We start from the raw sequence: 24,241 nt of genomic DNA on the forward strand, positions 1-24,241 counted from the left end.
ATTTATACACTTGTCTTGGCTTTCATCAAAGGATTTACAGGGACCACAAATAAAGAACATACCTGGAGAGTTTCCCCACTGCTATATATGCTAGGCTTCTGAGCTTGGCATCCTGAAAATGAATGAACAGGAGATACGTTAGTGAGTGGGATTACACCTGGCGAAGCATATATGCACACTGTTTGCACACTAAAAGCACCTTTGATTTAATGTAAGAGATGTAAACCAAGACAAACTATGCGACTCATATACAATACATTATACAGAAATAATATATTTCTGCTGCATTTGATATATGTCACAACCCAACAAAAAACTTGGATTACTACTAGATGTAAACAAACCTGAAAGCAAGAGATCACATGGGGTATGAGTTTTTCTTTAATTTGTCTCCCTCAGTACAAATGAAATTTGTAAGATTGCATTTCTACAGAGGGAGACAAATGGATGAAAAACTCATACCCCAAGAATATACCTGTTATAATAACCCTTTCTAAGAAGTTTATTGCAACTCAAATGACAAATGCACAAACTTTAGTACCATGGAATTCATGTTTACACTATTAATATGTGAACACTAGCCCCTGTGAGCACCGTTTCCCAATCTACTTCATGTGATTTGCATAGATGCCTACAGCTATATGGCGATCAACAGACTGAAAGGTTGATGCTTGTTTTGTCCTATCTTTATACAGTTATTTAATTTGAGGTAACCAAACATTATTTCACCCCAGAAGACTCCCCATAACCTCAAAGGTTGGTCTAATTGTATGTTTATTGACTCAAAGGGGAATGAAACCCAAGTATACATGTACCTTTGTATATATGTGAATTGAGTGAGTGCAGCAATATCAGTAGAACACATCAGTAACAAACCAGTACAAACCAGTATGAACAAACCAGTACAAAAGTATTTAAAAAAAAATCTATATAAATAAATCAATAAAAATTGCTCAGGAATGAACACTCCACATGATCAGATCAAATCTCAAGTCAAATGCTCAAAAACTAAGAGATTGAGTAAAATCCACTGGTAATTTGTATAATTTTCATTTTTTTTTTTAAATGCTGTTACAATGGCAACACATTTTTCGACATTGACAAAAGATGAAGTTTGCACATCTTCATAGTACAGTAGTCACATAACTGAGATATATTGTATGTTGATGCAAATTTATTCCACACCTCCTGGAGAGGTTTCAATGTTTGAAAAAGATGAGTTTTGTTAAATGTTCTCATCAGCTCCAAGCACATTAAGCAAAGTTAATTACAGCAGAAATATAGACATCATATAAAATGTAAAAAAAAAAGAATTATGGTACATCTAAAACTCTCTGTCTCCTATATTATATACTCACACTTGTTGTTTCTGCTATCAGCTTCACCATCCCAGACAAGAGAATTGGGCCCATAGGCTGCATACGGGCATCACTGCATGCAGAACACAGATGATGGACAAACTGTACTGCCATTGATTTGAGCTTGTTGTGAGGGTTGGCTCCATACAGACAGTCAAAGATGACCTTGACAGGAAGCAAACAATAAACAACTGCTGAAATAACAAGTGTTAACATGAATATTTTACACTTGACTCAACAATTTTGAATAAACATACATGCATCAAGTATGAAAACAAAGAGGATATCATTAGTGTGACATAGGTGGGTAATACATTTTTTTTTTTTCCACGTCTCAATTGTGACACTGCATAACAGAACCTGGGAGGCTGATTTTTTGTGTGGCATCCAGTCACGGCTGGATGAAAAGACTAAGTAAGCTTGTGATGTCACATGAGTACAACGATATAAAGAAAGAATAAAGAAAATTCAACCTATTTCCATTTTTCTCGCATAACAAAACAACACTCGACTTCTCTCTTTCAGAAGGCAGGGGGAATAATATTACCCTTAACATACGTCAGTAGCAAGTCGAAGAAATGTGCACTTTATTCAAAAGGTAAAGTTTTGTGAAATTCTCTTTTTATTTTCCTTATATAGTTGTACGCATGTGACATCATACACTGTAGTAGTCTTCTCATCCAGCAGTGACTTCGCAAATACTTAAAATATTCATAACTTTTGAACGGATTGTCCGATTTTCCTCAAACTTTCACTGATGTGTTCTACTAATATTGCTGCATTCTCTCAATCCTAATGTATATGAAGGCGGACTTGTCCTTTAATTTGAGAAAGAAACGAGGTTCATATAATCTGATGGTTTGTTAATCCCCAATTAAACGGACGCCTTCTGATTATTAAAGCAGGAGAAATTGCACTACACACAGTCAGCTTTCTAGCTTAATTCTGTGAAAAGCAAGTGTAAAAAAAAAAGAAATGCACAGATAATCAAAACTTACCTGAATGCAGGCTGGAAACTGGTCTGCTGCCAGCCTGGATCTAAGGAGGTATGGGAATAACTTGAGCCTGGTTCTGGTACTGACTGGTGCCCGTTTTTCTTCTGGCTTTGGAGTGGGCTGTGCAATGAATACAAGAAAGGAGTGGTACATTGAGGATTTCTAACTTGAGAAACAATGCCTAGTACACAGTGTTCTAGTGGACAGAGACTCAATTTCAATACTGTCACATCTGTCTCCGCAATTATCCATTTGCTTTATGTGACATATAGTGGAGAGTATATGTTACAGTAACTGTCATCACAGTAATCATCAAATGAACTCTTGACATCACACTCAAAGTCAAATAGTACATAAATGCCAGAATTTGACATTTTGATGGTTCACCAAAGAAAGTCGCAGTGCAGCAAAAAAACACAGTGCATAGATTACAACACTCACATAGACTACAGGCATGATGATCGACTGCATCACACTCATGCAGTGATTTGTGCACCCATAATGATACAATTGTGTCACTAATTTTGGCTCCCCCCCCCCCCTCGAAGCTACCTGTCAAAATTTTACAATCCTGTATTCCATAAGAGTGATTTGTACAGTATGAACAGTTTATACTCATTACCACCAACAGCATCTATGCTATAAGACTGAATTGTGTTACTCACAATTGATCCACTTCAAGATAAAGGCGTAGAAGATTAGTTCTGACACTGACTTTGAATCTCACCTCACACTTGCAGCTCACCTCTCTTCCAAGCTCCTGAGAAATTTACAAATTCTTGTCATCTCTTTCACACTTCTGGGATATTTACACATATATTCAGCAATTGCCATGTAAGCGCTTCACTCACCTGACCTTTCACTGCCACACTGCCTTGGAATAAGGCAAAGAGACGCCTTACCACATGTGCATCATTCCAGTCAATGCCACTTTAGATATCAACAAAAGAATTGAGGAAAAAAAACACAAAACAGAATGTTAGGATACTCTCACATAGAAATTTAGGACACTTGTTTTTATCAAAGTCAAACAAAATATTGGGGAAAAAATGTTTCAAAATCTTGTGTGCAGTAAGAGTAGTGGATAAATGGTGAGTTCTGACATTTGACAGAATACATAACAAATTATGACCCTATTAACATAACAATGCTACATGCCAAGTTCGGTGAAAAGCTTTCATGGTGTTTTAACCCTAACTAGGCCGGGGGGGGGGGGGGGGGGGGCCTCCGAGGCCCCCCCCTCGACGTTTCGCGCGATGTATCGCTAACGCGAAAAGCTATCGCCGCGACGTTTCATGACTTTTTTCTTTCAAGTCTCCCGCATCTTTTGACACCAAATTTGCGATGCCCGGGCGCGCGGTTCCGAAGTTGCGCATAAATATGTATGTGCATGTCAGACCAAAAAATGCTCAAAAACGTGAATTCGTGTACAATTTCAATGCAAACTGTGCTTACAGGCAAATTTCATAAAAGCATGATTATTTTGGGGTTTTATTGATTAAAATCAATTCATAACATATTTTCTTGTTCAGAACAATGTCGCGGACAAGTTTCATCGAAAAAACAATGAAAAACATAAAGTCAAAAAAACAAAGAAATACATAAGAAATTCAAAAAAACAATAAAATACTTAAGAAATTTTTTCTAATGGCGCAATTTTTTCTCTTATATTTTCTCAGGACACTAAAAAGAATATTTACACAAAAAATGTGCTCATTTTGAGCTTTATTTAGTGATTTATACCAAATTGTCTGATTTCATGCATCATTATGCATAAATTAGCATAATTTAGCATAAATGATAATTTTTTAAAAATTTAACTTCGTGGTACTTTAGATTACATCACAGGCAATGTGTGTGCCAATTTTCATCGCGATCGCGCGGTCGACGGCCGGGATCTGGAGGGGGGGCCTGGGAGGCCCCCCCCCCCGGCTCTATGATCTACCTAAATAGCCCGGCCTAGTTAGGGTTAAAGAAATGATGAAAAATGGAAAGTTTACGCACAACACACACCGGATGGTGAATGATCCCAATAACTCACTAGGGCCTTTAGCTAAGGTGAGCTATACAGTAGAAGCACACTTTTCACTTCAGTGTAAGAGGGTGTCAAAAACACAAACATGCTTGGAAAAAACAAGACACATTCTATAATCAAACCAAAGATGTCCATTTTTTTTTCTTTTTCATCAATTTGCAGGAAAACCTTTGCCACCAAAGTTTAATACAATTTTTAATGCTACTCGTTAAAAAGGGATTGCAATTATAAAAGAAATTTCAAACTATTTCAATTTTTTGAAGGATAAAAGCTTACCCTCTAGTATAAAACATTTGTGTTCCTCTATATATGCAATAATGATGAAATAACATGACAAACATAGAGCAGTTTGAGAGCACTTCCTTGCAAAAATCAGAAAAACAGTTTCCGATCTAATTAATGGTAATGATATGCAGAAGTCACAAGGAAACAGCACAGCTTGCATGCATCGACCGAGCTACATGTGTACAGCTATCCAAGCAAAATCACTCATAAAAGATGTTACTCGGATGATTAATTTTTGCAAATTAATGCAGTTTTAATGTGATATGTTTTAATTTCTACAGTTGGTTTAGGGAATTATTATTTTGGAAAGGTACCACCATGCCAGTTTCATATGTTGTTGGCAGATAAACTAGGAACAAGGACAAAAATTCAACTGTGTTCTGGCTGACTTTTTTTCCAATGACACTGAAAATTTAAACCACTCCTGCAAAAGTTTGGCCTTTCTATTGTGAATATGAAAATGATACTTAAAAGCGAACGTCCCAGTTAAGCAAAAGCTCAGGCTCGTTTTACAGAGCTTTGAAAATCGTAAGCAATTGCTAGCAGGAACAAGCAAAAGGTCAATTTTATGCATAAGTTTTTAAGCAAATGCTTGGTCTCTAAGCAAGTGCTTGTGTTTGCTTTTTTGCTCGCAAGCAGTTGCTTGTTTTTATGCATACAGATTCAAGCAAAAGGCCAGCACAAGCAATTGCAAGTTTTTATGCATCTGGCCCATCGTTTAGACACCCCTTAATGAACGCCAGAAACTGATCTGACAGCAAAGTTCATGAGAATGAAATAACATCAGGCTGAGAGCATGTTGTTTCGCTGCAGCATTGATACAATCATACCGTATAGACATACATGCTGTAGTGCAGGGAGGTGACATTGCCAGCAGTGATTTTGTCGGCTTTTTCTTATCTCCCTGGGGGTGTTTCATCAACGCTTGTCAGAGCTGACAACTGTCGGTGCTGACCAATTTCAGCAAAATCCTTGGTTTTGATTGGCTGAGATGCTCTGGACACTGACTGTTACTATGGTGATTCAAGTTGTCAGCGCTGACAAACGTTGATGAAACACCCCCCTGACTTTGATACTGTCATCACAGTCCTCAGCGAGTGAATAGTCAAAATCAAACTCAGTCTAATTGTACATGAATGTCAGAATTGGACATTCTGATGGGTCAAATGAGAAAGCTGTAGCCAAGAAACACAGCGCAGATACATCACTTGCATAGTATAACAATACAAGCGTAACTATAAATATTTTGTAATAAATTATATTGATAATCTGTTTCAGGAGACATTTCCCTTTGCTCTGACACCCGTTTTCATCTGATTTTCATAAGTTTTGCTTCTTGTTCCAATGGCTTTAATTGGTCACATAAAATGTGCAAGATTTCAAGTCAAATGCTATAAAACTGAGGGAGTTAGCTTGATCAACAATATTATTTTGTGTGCCTATTATAACCCCCCCCAAAAAAAAAATGTTTCCATGGCAATGCACTGTTTCTTTTGACAAAGGATTTGTTTAGCATGCTTTGATATCTAAAAACTATAAGGTCACATATGCTGTCACTAAAATGCTTAAAAACTGAGGGAGTTAAAGCAATCCACATTTTTTTGTGTATGATTTTTATTGAAAAAATACTGTTACCATAGATACACATTGTTCGACACTGAGGAAATATCAAGTTTGCACAACTAAATACTACAGTGGTCACATGCACCAAATTTCAAGTTAAATCCTAAAAAGACTGACAGTCTAATTAAATCCACAATATTTATTGATTTTTTTGAAAGAAAAATGTTGTCACCATGGCAACAAATTGGTAAACATTGATAAAAGATATGTTTTGCACACCTAAAAAATCATATTGGTCACATGTGCCAAATCTCAAGTCAAATGTTCCAAAACTGAGGGAATTAGCTAATTAGTACAATGTTCATGGTGGGACACTCATGCCTTGTGGTCACACTGGAGTTACTGAGGATTATTACATTATGGAAAATAATAAAATCAAGCCATAGTGCTAACCTTGATTTCTAAAGGTAATCAATTGCGTAAAGCAGGGGTGGATCCAGGAATTCCGTAAGGGGGGTGGGGGGAGGTGCATGTGTCCCCTCCATTTTTTCTTTTTATTTGTGACCAGCTATTGTGTACAACAAAAGGATCCTAAAGTTGCTGACGGCTGAGCCGGGAAAATCGAGTTCGAAGTCACGTATCGGGTAATCAAAATCGGCCAAAACAATCAGATTTCTGTTTTTGGCATTATTTTGTAGTCCAATGTATTGTCTATAATCTGCCGAAATTTCACAGCTAAATAATCAAAGGAAAGGCAAGAACATAGCGTTTTTCTGGCCCATGATTTTCCGACTTTCAATGGAAAAGAAATGTGTCTGAAGATTTGGATTCATCGCCACAGCAAGACTCCTCCCCTATCAACGATTCAGTGATCTTGTTGGTCTGTGGGTGGCATCCTGGTTACTGATTGGTCGTGCGTAGACTGTTGGCGCTAAGCTTGATTGAACATGCCAGGGGTATACCTCCTATTGTCCAGCGGTGAAAACTGTCTTGCCTCCCCTTGATCATGATAGCGTTGGAAGGAGAGGTGGTTTTCTCGAAATACTGATTTCTTTAACCACTCAACATTTGCTAATAAAATCATTGATATCTCCGCAATGGAGTACTTTTATGAGTCGTGTTATATATGAAATTAAAGTGGAAGAGTATGGGAATAATGTCACATCATTTTCAGAAAATCGACCTCCTGCGACTTTCGAATCCTTTTGTTGTAGCGGGTCACATTTCTTTTGTAAAAAAAAACCAATAAGGGGGGGGGGGGGGGGAGGGGCACGCCCGGTGTGCCCCCCCCCCCTGGATCTGCCACTGTACAGGCACATTCTATCTCAATCTAGCGCTACAGCTGTACTTACATTGTACAATGTAGTTAGGCTAGCTGTCATAGAATGTGTACGTGTTTTTAGCTACAAGTATTAGTGTGTACGGAGCTATCACCATTGGAAACTCAACTAGTTGAGATATAGGCAGAGAAATTGTAAACACATACAGTTAAACAGAGATACGTTTATGACAAGATTAGAAAAGTAATCACCGTATTCGCCAGTGATAATGCCACACTATTTTTAACAAAAATACAGCTGTTGAGTCGGGGTGAGGCATATGCGTCAGCACAAGCAAATTATTGCCTTTCCAACTCACAGAATCGCCTGCCTGGGACTATACAATGTGCCAATGAGCAATGCAATATCAACCACTGCATTGAAATCAATCTTATACAGACAATGCTATGTTCTGCGATTAAGTGACATTTTTTTTTGAGGACATTAAAAAAAAAAAAAAAAAAAAAACCTAAAAAAGAAAGTGCAGCGCGATTGCAAGTTAGTGTGCAAAGCATAGCCATGGCGGCAATTGCAATCCTGCACACATCACACAATAACACTACTGTACAAGTGGAAATTTTCGCGCATTTCGCACAACCAGAAACTAGCGCGAAAATAAAAACATGCAAATATTTTTGCTTGCCATATGTTCCCGTACTTACTGCCTTAATTCCACGGAATCAAAAACATGCGAAACTCTTCTTACCGGGCAGAATGCGAAAAATTAGTCGCGCGAAAATATCCACTTTTACAGTATCTCATGCAATACTCAGCTATTGAATAGTACAGTGTGTGTGAATAAAGACACACCAATACATGGCTATTGAATAGTGTGTGTGTGTGTGTGTGTATGTGTACACAGGCTCAGTCTTTCATCATTTTAGGGTCCTACGCACAGAAATATCATTAAAAATCATGACACGCGGTAATTGCATCAATCAGGAAAAACTTGAGATAAAACAAACATAAGTGATTGATAGGAAATGCCTTGAAACAAGTAGAAATAACAAAAGTCCTTATCAAAAATAGTTTAGAAAAGTAATGAAGTTTTAATCACAATAAAATTCCTCATTTTTTTTTCTTTTTTTCATCACCAAAGTCGGAATGTGGCTTATCCAGCGTTGTGGCCTTAACGCTGGCAAATACGGTAAGGGGAAAATGATGCTAAGAATTTGGAGAGAAAACAATTATAAAAAAATAAAGTTGTCTAGAGAGAAAGAAAAAGTTACTTTCTTCATAATGGTGGTATGTGATGTACATCGCTGGTTAGTTTACTGTTACTGTAGGAGATGGTGGATAGTATAAAGCCAAACCCCACATGTGGGTGGAATGTGTGTGGTCATGGTGCAGCTTTACACACTGCCTTGACATAAAAGATGTGAATGCAGCGTTTAGATACACCCTTTTGCCATGTAGATACCTGACGAGAGAAGGAATTTGATCAGTGTATCGGCAGATACACCCTTATGCCATATGAAAGAGTAATGCTGCACATGTGCGGTTTTGTTGGCAGAAAGGTTTATCTAAATAAAGTGACTCATATCCTGGTAATAAACAATCTGAAAAACCAAGAAATGATAAAATAAAATTTGAAATACAAAGTAAACTCTAAGATACAATGTAACCTCCATCATCAAGCATAACAGTATATTCCTGTTGCTTACAGAATGAATGTAAATGCCAAAACTTTGAAGACATTTTTCCTGGCCTTTCGCTACTGTCAATTCATGCAACTACCTGGTGTCTTCTCATTTTTATCTTACTCACACAATTTTGTTAATGGACATTCCTCGCTCAAAAATACCATTGTTAGCTTAAATTTAGAGACCTTTGACCTTCCCCCTTCGATTTCCATATTTTCCCAAAAGTTCTATTGTTGAATGAAGAGTTACAGTCTAACCTCTCCTATCCGTACATGTCAGGACCGGCGCTCATACGGATAAGGGATTTGTCCGGACATAGGAGACTCAATGTTTTGTACTCACAGCTGCTTACCCAATAATAGCTACAGGCACATGTATTAGTTTTGTGTGAAACATGTCACGTCCTTGTCAGCTGGTCTGCTTTCAGAATTTTCTGATAATTTGCTCAATGAACGAGCGCCTGTACTGTGACCTGATTTACCCACAAATTTTCTGTCAATGTTCTTGCTGTGATTTGGAGATAGTGAATGTCTGAATGGATGTTATTTGGATGAAAATTTGGTGTGAATGTACATTGATTATGTTGAGAATAATATGTAATTCATTAGAGATTATGCAGGGATTTGTCTGAATTGGAATTCCCTTTTTCCCATTATTATGATAGTAAATTGAAAAAAAAAAAAGTTGTCAAATTTCACAAGAGCCCATCACTGAGACTATTGGTGTTTCAAACAGAAGATTAATGCACCTTTAATATACAAAAGATTTTCCACGAGCACAATTTTACAGAGCCATTTAAAAACAAACACTGGCATTTAGAAACACTAAAGTAAGACACTTCATCACACTCAAATGCAACTCGTATCTGAATGCAATCACAATGAACATACACTTTTACCTGTGAATCTTCTTCAAAAAGACATCTGCTGCTGTGGCAACACTATATGAAAAGAAAAGAAAAGAAATGATATCTGTTCAGAAAGATCAATGCACAGATTTACACATGTAAACTGACAGTGCAAAACACAATTCTGAATTATCTAGATGTTTCTTGTTTGTGTAAATCTATCTCTATCTCTCTCTGCTAAATTTCTGCTGACACAAACTGTGATTTACTATGTACTACATCATTTTGTGTAATGTGTGCTAATAAAGTTCCACACATGCATACATAAAGTCTACAATATTTACATACAAAATCAGGGAGATAATAGACAAGGAGTGGAATCCTTCCTGATTGTGCAAATCTGTGGATAGCTTCTATAAAATGACAATATGAATGCTTAGCATTCTACTGGCTTTGATGTTTCATGCTCCAAGCTGTTCTTTCATAGCTTTTAGACTTATGCTGTGTTCAGACAAGAGCCATGTTCAGACGTATTTCTAGTCGGAGTAAAATTTTATGGCACAGCAATTAAAATTCCAATTGATGCTTACCAAGACCCTGTGTCCACACGATGGTCGTGGGAAGAAACTCCGACCAATTTACCACGGCCTTTGCGGGGAGGGTCGGTGGAACTTCCGCAAGTGGTAGCGCCGCACACATCGACCATACGATTGTTTTTTTACCAGCGGCATTAGTCTTCTCCGTTCTTGTTGATGAGAATTTTTGAGCGCTAGCTTCTTCGTCATGATCAGCTAGGTTAGAATGGTACTGCACACGCACGTGTACTCGCAACATGTCAACACTGCGATTTGACCCCGGAAGTTTTACGTAGATTGTAAGGTATGTAAGGTCATAGATACTCTTGAGAGCTTGTCCACACGGGCAATTTACTCCAACCGGCTAGTCGTGGTAGCGAGATACTCCTGAGAAAACTCAGGAGTATCTTTTCTCAGGAGTATCTTGGTCGGAGGAAGAGGTCGTGGTAAGTTCCCCCGACCGGAGGAAGTTACCACGACCTTGTTCAGACGGGCACTACTCCGACCTTTCTTCCGACCTTCCTCCGACCAAGCTTCCTCCGACCCTTCCTCCTAAGTTACTCCGACCAAAACTGCCTTCGTCTGAACACAGCTACTGGCAGTTTTGGTCAGAGTAACTTCAGAGGAAGGGTCGGAGGAAGCTTGGTCGGGGGTAACTTCGGAGGAAAGGTCGGAGCAGTGCCCGTCTGAACAAGGTCGTGGTAACTTTCTCCGCTTGGAGGAACTTACCACGACCTCTTCCTCCGACCAAGATACTCCTGAGTTTTATCAGGAGTATCTCCCTACCATGACTAGTTGGTCGGAGTAAATTGCCCGTGCGGACAAGTCCTTGGAGCATCTATGAACTTTCATACCTTACAACCTAGGTAAAACTTCCAGGGTCAAATCGCAATGTTGACACTTTGCGAGTACACGTGCGCGTGCAGTACAATTCTAACCTAGCCGATCACAACGAAGAAGCTATGGAATATTACAGCGCTCAAAATTCTCATCAACAAGTATGGAGAAGACAAATGCCGCTGGTAAAAAAAAAATCCAAAACAACAACCGTATGATCAACGTGCGCGGCACTACCACTTCCGGAAGTAACACCAACCCTCCACGGTGATCCCCGCGAAGGCTGTGGAAAATTGGTCGGAGTTTCTTCCCATGACTGTCGTGTGGACACAGGGTCGTGGCAAGATAAGTGTAAATTTGAATTTTAATTGCCGCACCATAAAATTTTACTCCGACTAGAAATACGTCTGAACATCAAGAAGTTCTTGATTTTAACTAGAAATGTCGCTACAGCGACTGGTTATACCCCTGCCAAACAACATTTCATAAGCTTTGGTAAAAAAACTGAGGAAGTAGTTAAATCCGCAAGATCTTTCCTTGATCTTCTGCAATTAATATGCCATTACCATGGCAACATACTTTCGGGTACTGTCGAAAAATGCGTCTTGCACATCTACAACCAAAGGCACACATCTGTACCAAGTTTCATGGAAATTGGGCAAAAACTGAGGAAGTAGTTTGCAACACAAAATTTTCCATCATTTTGGCTCATAATATGTGAGCTGTTACCATGGCAACATACTTTTTGTCACTGTCAAGAAATGTGTCATGCTGACCTATATCCTAAGACAAACATTCAATATGAACACTGATGAAGCAGTTTTGCCATGAAGCATTTTGCCCTATATTTTACCAATAACATGCCATTACCATGGCAACGCACTTTTTGCCACTGCGGAAATATGTGTCTTGCACATTAACATATTCAAATGAACATCTGTACCTAATTTCATAAAAATTGATCAAAAACTGTGGGAGGAGTTCGCAACGCAAGATTTGTACCCATTTTTGCCCATATGCCGTTACCATGGCAATGTACTTTTGGGTACTGTCAAAAAATACGTCTTGCACATCTACAACCCAAGGCACACATCTGTGCCAAGTTTTATGGGAATCGGTTGAAAACTGAGGAAGTAGTTCGCGACGCAAGATTTGCAACGGACCGACCGCCCGACCGACCGCCCGACCGACCGCCCGACCGACCGACCGCCCGCCCGACCGACCGCCCGACCGCCCGACCGTCGCTGATTCCTATATACCCCCTTCAAACTTCGTTTGGCGGGGGTATAACAAGTTCACGCTGTATTTCAGAGGAATTGTTGAAACCATGTATGGAACTTTCTCGGAATCTGCTGTACAGCCCCGGTGCTACGGTGCAATTAACTCACTGATAAGAGGCCAAAGCTTTTGAATTCTTAACGGTCATCGAAGCGCTGTGCGGAGGGAAGGACAAAAAATCTCGAAAGTTCACCTCCTCGTATCTCCCTTATTTTACCACCAAATCCCTTGAAACTTCACACATATTTCAAATATGAATATATCATCCTTCATATGATTTTTGGGCGAAAACGCTGATGTATCTTTCGAGATATGTGTATTTTTCTGCTTGAGTCGACTGTGGGAAAGGGTTACGATTTTTTCCCGACACAAGTCTGCGCCTGCATGAATATGCATTTGATCAACATATTACTAGTCTGTATACACCAGACTCACTACCTGCGAAGTCTCGTGTTTGTGCAATTAGTAGTTAGGTAAAAATAAGAGCAAAAAGACAACCAACTTTAAGAGAAGATACTGGACATGCACAACTAGATCATCCTCCTGCGCATGCGTTTTCTACTGGTGAGTGCACGCTTAGCCAATCAGCGGTGTCAGGCTCGGCGCAATGCGACAGAGGTCGATTTTCGGTCAGCAGGGTGGTGAGTGGGCAAGAGAGGAACCCTGCTTTGTGCTTCAACTGTTTCAAGCAGCACAAAAACCAATACATCGGACTGCGTATTCCTTACGCCATGGATTTTACGTGGGTCACAAGTGACAGTGATCTCGATTTTTTCCAGACATAGCTGTGCGCCAAATGATACAGAAAAGATATTTGGAGAGCAGCATGGATATACTGCCATAAGTCATATACCGAAGTTTCATTTTTGTGCAATGAAGGAAAATGTGAGAAAATAACACTTGTTTTGAGACCAAATTTTCTGTTTTGGAAGCTAAGTTTCGACATTATTTTCACACGTTTATCCTCAATAAAACCCCAAATAACTAACATTACGAGTTAGAGAATAGTTTCTTCTTCAGTTTGCTGTATAGATTTAATCATTTGATGGCTTTGAGGTGAGATATTGCGATTGTCCTGCAACACTTCCCCAGCGGTTTTACGCACACAAGCTGTCTACTTTTTGCAACTGAGGCTTCGAGGTCATAAGCTTTTGGCGAGTTAATTGCACCCTAGCGCCGCGCTTGTGTAGAATAAATCCTTTCAGTTTTTCTTCAAATAACCCTGTCATCTATACCCCAGGACTGAAAACAAAAATGGAATATTAGCATGTTAGAAAAAGTTAATATTAAATCATCTTGCACACATTTGTGCATAATTTTGTTCACCAAATACCTGAATGTGAAATCTTTTTGATTGTGTGATTGGCTAATGCATGTTTCTGCATTTTTAATAGAATCTGAAGTTACAGAACTAAAATTTTAATCATTCTTGTTTGAGTGTTCTGTTCTCTACACACTAAAAAATTGCCGCCAAATTGCTCAGTTTGTTGTGATTGAGGAAATTATGTCTTTTGTCAAAACAATTCATTTACATCTGTGAAAGAGTGCATAACTTCTCGGCGGGATGGAGCATGGGTACAAAGGAGAGACTCTTCTTTCTTCTCCTTTTCTAGCACCTGACGAAATCAAGAAGACGCAATGATTCAGTGCAATCTGAAAACGTAAAATCATGGGATGCAACTTTCCCATCAGTATCTTAGAAATGGATAATATTGGGAGACTGGAAACTCACCTGTAGTGGGTGTCGGAGCTAGCTACTATTAAGTGACAAATGACTTCAGTTTCACTCAATACATCTGAACTCAGGAACTGCACTATTCCAACTTTGCACTATAAAGAATGAAAAAATGCACACATAGATAGAAACAATGTCTAAATCAATATGTAATAAAAAAGTTATTCACACAAGAAGGAATAATACTCATAGGAAGGCAGGTATGTATAATTACTACAAGTATGACTTAAACCATTTAATACCCACACTATATCATTTTCTAGGAGGTTCAACAATTATGAAAATATGATTAATCTTGCAAATATTTCTTTTAATATCATTTCGTTTCATTTCATTTTAATCATTGAGTTCCCACACAGATTAAAGAGTGTTGTATTTGTAACATACATCCACAGAGATCAATAAAAAGTAACATATATTTTGTAAATTTAATATATAAAGACTATCATAATATTACATGACACAAAATGAATTCATATCAGTCTAGAGTACATTACATTCATATTAGATGATTAAGATTATGTGCAGGGGAACCTACATAAAAGCAGATGCTTGTGGGGATAGGTTCCAAGAAAAAAGTCAACTACAATCATTCACACTTGCATACACACACTGCATGCACACAAGTGCACCTGGACAAGCACATGTAAACACACACACACGTTTGTTAATTTACAGATCAGCAGTTGCTATTTTAACAAATTTCATTTGTAGAGGGAGACAAAACTGAAGAAACTCACACCTGAAATATTAAATTGGTGAGTAAAACATTCTCTCTTTTCATAATGCAAAATAAATTTTAAAAATTCTTAAATTTAACATAAGAATATTAATTAAATTCACTAAAAGATCCTCTTTATACATATACATTTTGTACATTGTATACTATTAACATGGTCAGAATCACAAAAATCTTGTATTGCATATAAATTTGTACCGTATAGTCATACACAATGTATATCACTTTAAATTTAATGTTTGAATACTGTGAAAGCAATTTGCACAACTTTTGCCACAAAGTACAATGCTAAGGTAGCAGTCACTTTAAACATGTGTTATACTAAATTCCATCAATACCACTTAACGAGATTATTTAGCTGATTGCCATGAGTTAACTAGGCTAAAAGATACTCTTTTTGTAAGGACAAAGTGTAAAACTAATTCTGTGTAGAAACCTCGCATTACAAAAGGGTCATGAAATGTACGAGTCGGAAATGTTCTCCAAACATTCCTTTAATGAAGCTGCAGGACATCTGAAGTAAAAACTTCATGAAAAACTGCAGAAAACTTTCCATTAGTACTATCTGTTACTCTCAACAAGTGAAGTGAACGTGAACCGGTCCAAATCTGTCGGTGCTCGAATGGAGCATTTCTCTCCCTTCATGCATCACCTTGCCGAAATTGTTCCAGTAAAAATATTTTGGTGAGGCATTTGCAGTGCCATCTGCTAAAATTGCTCCTTTATGGAAATGTCTCGAACAAATACAATTCTCGAGTTTGACTTCAGATCGAAGTGGTCTTTCCAACGAAGCAGATTTTTCCATGCTCTCCACTGAACTTTGCCTGTTAGGAACTTTCCCCACTTCACGTCCTTCATCAATGGATATTTTCCATAATTTCGTCATTTGGCATCATCGGCCCAGCAGTGGGCCTCTTCGCAGAAGAATCCCATTAATCAAATGTAAAGTTACAGATTCGAAAATATCTCTGTTATTTGCGAGATTATATAAGACAGAATTTGAGATGATCTATGAATACCAGTACTTCAGCGTTCAAGGTGCATAAAAGCATGCATTTACACATTGCCTGTTCATAACCGGAAGTTTATATCCCAAGAATTAAAGGTAAAAAATTAGAGTACCACACGCGTTCAGATTCGGAGAGCTATATGCAATAGGGAGAATTGATTCAATGGTATTAAAGGGGAAGGCTAGTAACTGATCAGTGGGAATCAGTGGAAATGCTGGGAGATGATTGTTCCAATCCTTATGGGATTCATTCAAGAGTTCATTGTATATCTATTGTTGTGTGAAAATGATTTGCTTCAGAACGGTCTCATATTCAAGTAATGTGCAGATTAATGCTCCGTCACTGACCAGGGACGCTAACCTGGAAGCATTAAACTGCACATTACTTGAATATGAGACCATTCTGAAGCAAATCATTTTCACACAACAATAGATATACAATGAACTCTTGAATGAATCCCATAAGGATTGGAACAATCATCTCCCAGCATTTCCACTGATTCCCACTGATCAGTTACTAGCCTTCCCCTTTAAAGCTCATGCAGGATAGTAGTCAACAATTAAGAAATTGTTTGATCACCTCCTCAATAGTTTTGGCATCCAGTGTTCCCTGCTCCCCTATCAACCTCTTGAGTGCATTGGGGCTCAGTCCAGGTGGGGTCTGGTAACTTTGGTAGTTGACCTCTGTGTTATGTCTGCTGGTATTGGCAGTAGCTGTGTTAGCATCTGCAGGTGCAGAGCTGGACCTCTCTTCACTGCAAATATACAACAAACTTTATTTCTTCATAAATCAAAGCATGTAGTAAACATTCCTAGGTTACTACCTGCCCACATGCAGGTAAGTACAAGGAAAAAATACAATGCACCATTACAGCACAATTGACAAGGGCACAAAAATATACAGCTGTACATACATAAACATGTGAAGGCACTATCAAACATTTTAAGTCACCATTCCCTTCCAAGTGGACTAATGGTGTTGTTGTTTTAAAGAAAAAGAAAGAGAGAGAAAAATTGGGGCCCTATACAAATAATTTGCCCCAGACAATACTAACATAAAACAAACATTATAGACCTTAGAGATATTAAACAAGAATATTAAATATATACCATGTCTCCATGAGGGAGCTCATATCGTCTCCACAAGGGAGCTCATAATGGACGTTTCCGCAAAGGAGCTCATATAGGAAAAACAACTGTTAAAATATCAATTATCAAAATAATATTATCCAATACAAAAAATAATCATGTCTCAAAAATGAGCTCAATATAAAGGTGACAATATCTATGTTAATGAATACCTCAAATTCTTCACGCAAAACTCGAATAACTAACTCACTAAAGGCCTGGTCACATTGCCCAAAGGTCGCGTAAACGCATGAATCACATAAGAAATTCAAGCCTTAAACGATATATGCGCGATTTGCGCATTTCATGAATTTGTCTGACGTGGAACCTTCGTAATTGTTCGCCAATGTGCGACGGATCGCGCGCTTTACGCGATTCCAGGTTTTGAGCAGCTCAAAACACGGCTTCGCGTAAAAGTTTACACAGTATTGCGCTGTTTTTCGTAATTTTTGCGTAGTTTGCGTGGTTCGTACACGAACAATGCGCGAAATATGCGTGGAATATCAGTGATCGTTCGCGAAAATGTTGCCGCTATCGCGTTCATGCGTGATTCATATGCAGTTCATGAGTGATAATGCACAGATTATGTGTGGTTTTCCATGGACCTCAGTCGTCACGCACAACCACGAATTTGCCCTATTTGGGGCCTTTGCGTGCCTTTGCGCTGAAAGTGCGTGGTTTGTTGGTGATTTTTGCGTGATCTTTCCATAGTTCTTGTGCAATTCATTGGTGATTTTCATCACGAAAATCAGCCAGAATTCTCGGCGGCCCAGCACGCACAACCAAATTTCCTGTGCGATTCATGTGTTTACACGACTTTTGGGCAGTGTGACCGGGCCTTACTGGTGAGGCTAAGAGTTCTACTCAAATCTACAGTGTATCTTCATACTTTTAATACCTGAATGTATATGGCAGGAGTAAATAGTCCATCATGAAGGTAGACAGGAGTTGGATGGTCTCAATCTTCTCACTAAGACCAAACATTGCTCTTCTTTTGGCAGGGTCACTTGGTAGCTCCAGGCTTGGTAAGGCAGGAATCAGCATCTGCAGGATGCTGTTCACATATGGAAAAAAAACCAAACAAATTGGGAATGAATTCATGTGATCATGTGATAACTATGCTGAAAGCTAAACACACACAAAGTCCTGTTGATGTCACTGGCATTGTACACCATAATAATAATACTCCCCCCCCCCCCCAAAAAAAAAAAAAAACATGCCATTTTGATTAAAAAAGTGATTTCTCAATCTTGTGTTATTTTTTGACTGAGGGTAGACATATTCATGAGGAATATGATCAACAAATGATTTACCGTAAAAGTGGATATTTTCGTGCTCAGCCAGGTTACACAATGTACACAAATTTCTTGTGTTCTTAATTCTGCACAATCAGGACATCAATTACAGGAACATGTTGCATGTAAAAATATTTGCTTGCTTTTATTTTTGTGGCAGCTTCTTAAAGTGCTAAATGGCCAAAAATTTCCACGTCGCGAAAATTTTCACTTTTACAGTATCAATACACATTTTGTCATTGAATGATTTGTTATTTAATGAATAAAATATGAAAATAGAGAGAACTTGAACTATCACTGGGTAAAATTAGTACTTCCATCTAAAAAAGGAGGGACTTACAGTAGCTCAATCCACAATATTTATGTTTGCTTTTCATGGTTAAAAAAAAAATGAAGTCACCATGGGAACAGTTCAACAATGATTCAAGTATGCTTGCTTCATTCACAAATCATGTTGGTCACATGTACCAAATCTCAAGTGAAATGCTAAAAACTGAGTGAGCTAAATCCATGAATATTTTGTATGATTTCATTTAAATATGTTACCATAGCAACACATTTATCATTGATGAAATTTGATTAATTTGAATTTATTTCTACTTTGTGTTCACAAAAGTATAAAACAAACATACCTGAATTACAAAGATTATTACAATTATTACTAAACAGTAATACTTTGTCAATTTTTATGTACAAAAATAATTGAAACAATGAATACTACTTATCACATCACTTGTAACACTTGCAGAACAAAAGTGGGGCAGCCTAAATCAAAAGCGTAGCTTATATCACTTTAGGCCCTCACCCCACCCCACCCCCCCCCCCAAAAAAAAAAATTCAAACCACATCAAAATGAGACATATATATATAAGAGTAACAATAAACAGAATATATACCAGAATGGTATAAAGGAACACAACAGTAAGTAAAACTGAAGTTCTGCATTAAGAGAGAGCGAGAGAGAGAGAGAGAGAGAGAACAGGAGAGGGTATGAAATACAGGGAATACTGTAGATGAGATAAGTTGTGATGAGGGGCAAAAGAAAAGAAAATGAGAGGAAAGGATATTGAGTAGGAGGACTGATAATTTCAAACAGAATATCTTTGATATTACTTATTCCAAAATTGCCTCTTAAAATTACCCAACATAGATATTTCTAAAATATAAAGTTTGCACATCTACATTGTAGAGCAGTCACACGTGCCAAATTTCAAGTCAAACACTGACAAGCTGAGGAAATTGGCTCAATCCACAATTTTCTAATAGTTTTGAAAAAATAAGGTTACCATGGCAATGCATTGCTCAACACTGACAAAAGATGTGTTTTGCACATCTTGAAACTACCGAGGTCACCTGCCAAATCTTAAATGTCAAATACTCAAAAACTGAGGGAATTAGCGCAATCCACAAAATTTTTGTGACTTTGTTTAAAAAAAAAATAGTTACCATGGCAAAACATTATATGAAGATGATGAAAGACTAAGTTTGCAAAACTTCATATCATAGCTGTTAAATGTGCCATATACAGTTCAGCCAGCGATCAAGTTCCCCCTAGATCGCGATCACGGGCGATCAGTGATCGCATTTACGCAATACGTCGCAATCAATTGATTGTATGCCGTATTGCATACAATCAATTGATCGCGTGTGCGATCACTGATCGCCCGTGATCGCGATCTAGGGGGAACTTGGTCGCTGGCTGAACTGCACATGTGTCAAGCCAAATGTTCAAAGACTGAGGGAGTTAGCTAAATCCTTAAAGGGACTGTCATGAGAAAAAATGGCCAGGTATGAACAGATAGGGTGAACTTTTAGAAAGCTGGCGACTGCAGAAAACTAATAATTAAGTTTCAGAACGAGAAAACTTCTCTAAAAAGTTGGAGAGATGGTGTTTTGACACCCTTTTCTGAATGTCAGAAACTGATCTGATGGCAAAATTTGAGGGACCAAGATTATGATGTCACATCATGAATGTACATGTAGCAGCGCTGCTGCTATGCAAGTACACGGCATTGTGGTTCAAAGCATGAATTTATTTTGTTTTCATTTCATTTCATTTTGTATTTTTTCTCTATTGCAACATAATCAATGACATATATGCACAGTGAACGTGAAAGTTAAGAATTTCAACGTAAGTAATCAATAAAAAGTGAGGTACATTATACTTGTACTTTAGAAGGGGATCATACAAATAAGCATTATAGTGATGAATTAATCAGAGGATGGAGATGGGTGACCCACTGAAAAGTGAAGCTTGTAGATAGTGGGCCTCCCAGTTGCAATATACAATGTACTTATGAAACCAGAAATGTCGCTATGGCGATTGGTACTGTATGCCTCCGCCATTGTGCATGGTTCTCCCAACAGGTCCAGAGTACATCATGACAATGTGTGACAACAGTTTCACATAACTGGCAATGGGGGCGGATCCAGGAATTCCGTAAAGGGGAGGCGCACGCACCCCCTATTTTTTCTTTTTATTTCTTTTGTTTGTACCAAAAATAAATAGGGGGGCGCACCCGGTGCACCCCCCTCTGGATCCGCCACTGGGCAAAATACTGACATGACATGTTTGTCACAAATGTGTTGGGTGTTCACTTCTCTTGAACTAGGTTTACTTGGATGAATGGCTACATTGTTTAAGAGAACAGTTATTTGGGGATTTGAGGATTTTTATTCAATATTTGACACTTTATAAGTTATGCTTGAGTAATTTCCCAAGTATGGAGAAAAAATGTAATTTCAGCATTAATTAGTGAATTTCTAGCATTTTGAACTGGCCTCTGACCCTTGACCTTTTACCCCACGACTGTAAAATTCTCAAAAGAATCACTGTCAGGCAGTACATGCATACATCATGTAGATATGAAGTTTCATGATGATACCTTGAGCCACTTCCAAGATACAGTGGAAGAAGAAGTAAAATTTAGAATTTTTCACTTGACCTTTGACCTCATGGCCCAAAACTTTCCCTAGAGAATCTTTATAAGGTAACACATGTATGAAATACCCTCAGGCATTGCATAGATATGAGGGTTTGATCATAGCACCAACTTGGTATCTCTTCTGGTCCTAGATTAAGATTCGTAAAGATTTCTTAAATTGGGGGCTTGGGGGCTCAGGTGAGCTAAAAACCCCTCCTGTGAGGTGTTTGCTCAACCAGGTATTGGCTTACAAATTCCAGAGACAGAAGCCCCATTTGAACAGAGCCTTTCAAAATAGAGTTACTGTGACAATGTCAAAGTAGCGTACAGGTAATATCTTTTTTTTTTTTTAACCTGTCTGTTAAAATGGTTTGTGCAAAATGTTGGTCAGATGATGTGATAACTTCTGCCAAATTCTACCCTAGCCAGCTGGGATAATTACCCTGCCATTACCCTGCCAACCCTTCTATTAGAACACTTGCGGTAGCATTCCTTTGATACACTATACATGCATGTGCAATATTGTGGATAGACGATGGTCAACATGTCGCACGTCGATTACTTGCATGGATTGAAACCAAATGATCAGTATGTACAATGTAGTTGAGATCAGTGACTGTAACCACATTTTGTTTACTAACAGGATTGCCTAGATAGATGTGCACAATGTAAAACATAGGTGGTGCTGGCCGATGGGCAGAGTAGTGGACACACATTCCTCTTGGAAACCTACCCAGAGGTTTTTGGTGTGTTTGTTAAAATGGTACCCCTTGATCTCTCCTGCTGTTTTACTGCCCGAGGGGAGGAAATTTGTTGTGTGGACATTGTCCTGACATTGTCGAGGTAAGGTCTGTTCAACAGGGCTAGATTTACACTGTACATTTGAGTACAAGATGCAACTTACAATGGTGCAGTATTCTCAGTGATGGCACGGTGTATCCCGAGGCCATTCCATTCATACATATATTACAATATCTCACCTGTCTTGTTGCAGTGAGGGTTTGCCTTCCAGACACTTGATAAGTGAAGGTGCAAGCTCTGCTTGCTTCTTGTTGTCAAGCCTGGGTAGCCCATCTTGAGGTACATGATTGTAAATTCTTCAAGGACAAAGTGTAGGAAAAAATAAAAGAAATGAAACAATTTCAGTGTGAACTTCCAGCTACTGGTAAGTCAAAGATGTAGGCATGTCACATCACTCATAGCTGGACATCGCTGTTTTTATGAAAGTAGTATTGACAGAGGTATTACAACACTGGTTTTGCAGAGATTGCAACTTTAATCACATAACTCAAACACATTTACAATGTATTTAAGTGAAAGCATGCATGAATTTCTTTGTACTTAATATACACATGTTGGACCAGAAGTATATTATTACCCGTATCAGGCATCTGAGCTGTGGTTCTACAAAATTGTATCTCCCTCCTACTACACGCAGGATTACGCGCCAGCAGGGAGAAGAGGAGCAAATTTTCCATAGTCCCCACTTTGACAAACGCCTACGGGATTTGCGTGTTAAAAACGAGGGGAATATAGCATCCTAGCACTTGAGCTCCCAGTGAGGAAAATTTGCTGTTGATGACAGTTTTCTCGTGGAGTGGTTTTGCAACAAGGGGCAAAATCCCATAAGTTAACACGTAAAACTAAAGGACAATTGCTGTTACTGTGTGAGCTGGCTGTTTCTACGCGCGCTGCATACCCGAGTTCGCCACAAAGGGCAAATTCCCATAGGTTAACATGTAAAAATAAAGGACGATCCCTGCGCCTGTGTGAGTTCGCTGTTATACACGCGCTGCGTACCGTGAGCTAGCCTGTGTATAGGGATGTAGTGCGCCATGTGGTGTTGAGCTCTACCTTGCGCCGAGTGGAAAATTGTTGCCGTGAATTGGGAAGTTGTACAAAGTTTACATTGTAATGATTTATTTTACTGCTCAAGATGCCTGATGGACTGTCTACTTTCGGGGGATACAACATTAATTGCCCTCACTAGAATTGTATTGCCCTTGTCTTCGACTCCGGCAATACAATTCTAGTTCAGGCAATAAATGTTGTATCCCCCGAAAGGCCAGTCCACATTATATTAATACTGACTGTATGCACTGACAAAACATACAAGTAACTCTTTGAAACTATATAGACATTACTTACTGTTATGAATGTGTTACTAGATGGGTCTTGATACTGAAGAAGAAGGGTTTCAACTGGGATATGAACCATTGGTCTGCTCTTTAGCCGCTTGTTGACATGAACCAGGAGTTCTAGGACCTTGGATATGACAGAGGTTTTACAAAAAAGGACTGATCAAACAGGACATAAAGCATGGGATAATTGCCTACCCAAAAGACTGGCTTCAATGCCAAGCCTGCAATGTAAATTGTTTTCTACTTGTGAAAATTAGGTCATATCTTAACCCTTACTACAAATAGGCTGGGGGGGGGGGGGGGGGCTTAGATCCCCCCTCGACATTCCGCGCAGTATGTCACCATCGCAAAAAGCCATTGCCACAATATTTCATGACTTTTTTCTTTCAAGTGTCCGGCATCTTTTGACACCAAATTTGTGACCCCCGGGTAGAATGTGGATCCAAAGTAAGATCTAAATATGTACATGCATGTCAGACCCAAAAATGCTCATAAACATGAATTCTTGTAGAGTTTCAAAGCAAATTGTGCTTAC

The 24,241-nt window shown here is 38.6% G+C and overlaps 1 protein-coding gene across 1 annotated transcript in view; it reads right to left on the reverse strand.

The window, feature by feature from the left end:
• LOC140236895 (proteasome adapter and scaffold protein ECM29-like) overlaps positions 1-24,241 on the reverse strand; it is a 198,364-nt gene that overhangs the window by 168,731 nt on the left and 5,392 nt on the right. The window contains 11 exon segments of the mRNA XM_072316830.1: positions 63-112; positions 1,359-1,523; positions 2,357-2,473; positions 3,205-3,283; positions 10,097-10,138; positions 14,468-14,565; positions 16,799-16,973; positions 18,245-18,400; positions 22,546-22,633; positions 22,636-22,662; positions 23,710-23,830. Of these exon segments, the coding sequence (XP_072172931.1) occupies positions 63-112; positions 1,359-1,523; positions 2,357-2,473; positions 3,205-3,283; positions 10,097-10,138; positions 14,468-14,565; positions 16,799-16,973; positions 18,245-18,400; positions 22,546-22,633; positions 22,636-22,662; positions 23,710-23,830 (1,118 nt within the window).

This window comes from Diadema setosum, chromosome 13 (assembly GCF_964275005.1).
Source record: "Diadema setosum chromosome 13, eeDiaSeto1, whole genome shotgun sequence".
Lineage (NCBI taxonomy): Eukaryota > Metazoa > Echinodermata > Echinoidea > Diadematoida > Diadematidae > Diadema > Diadema setosum.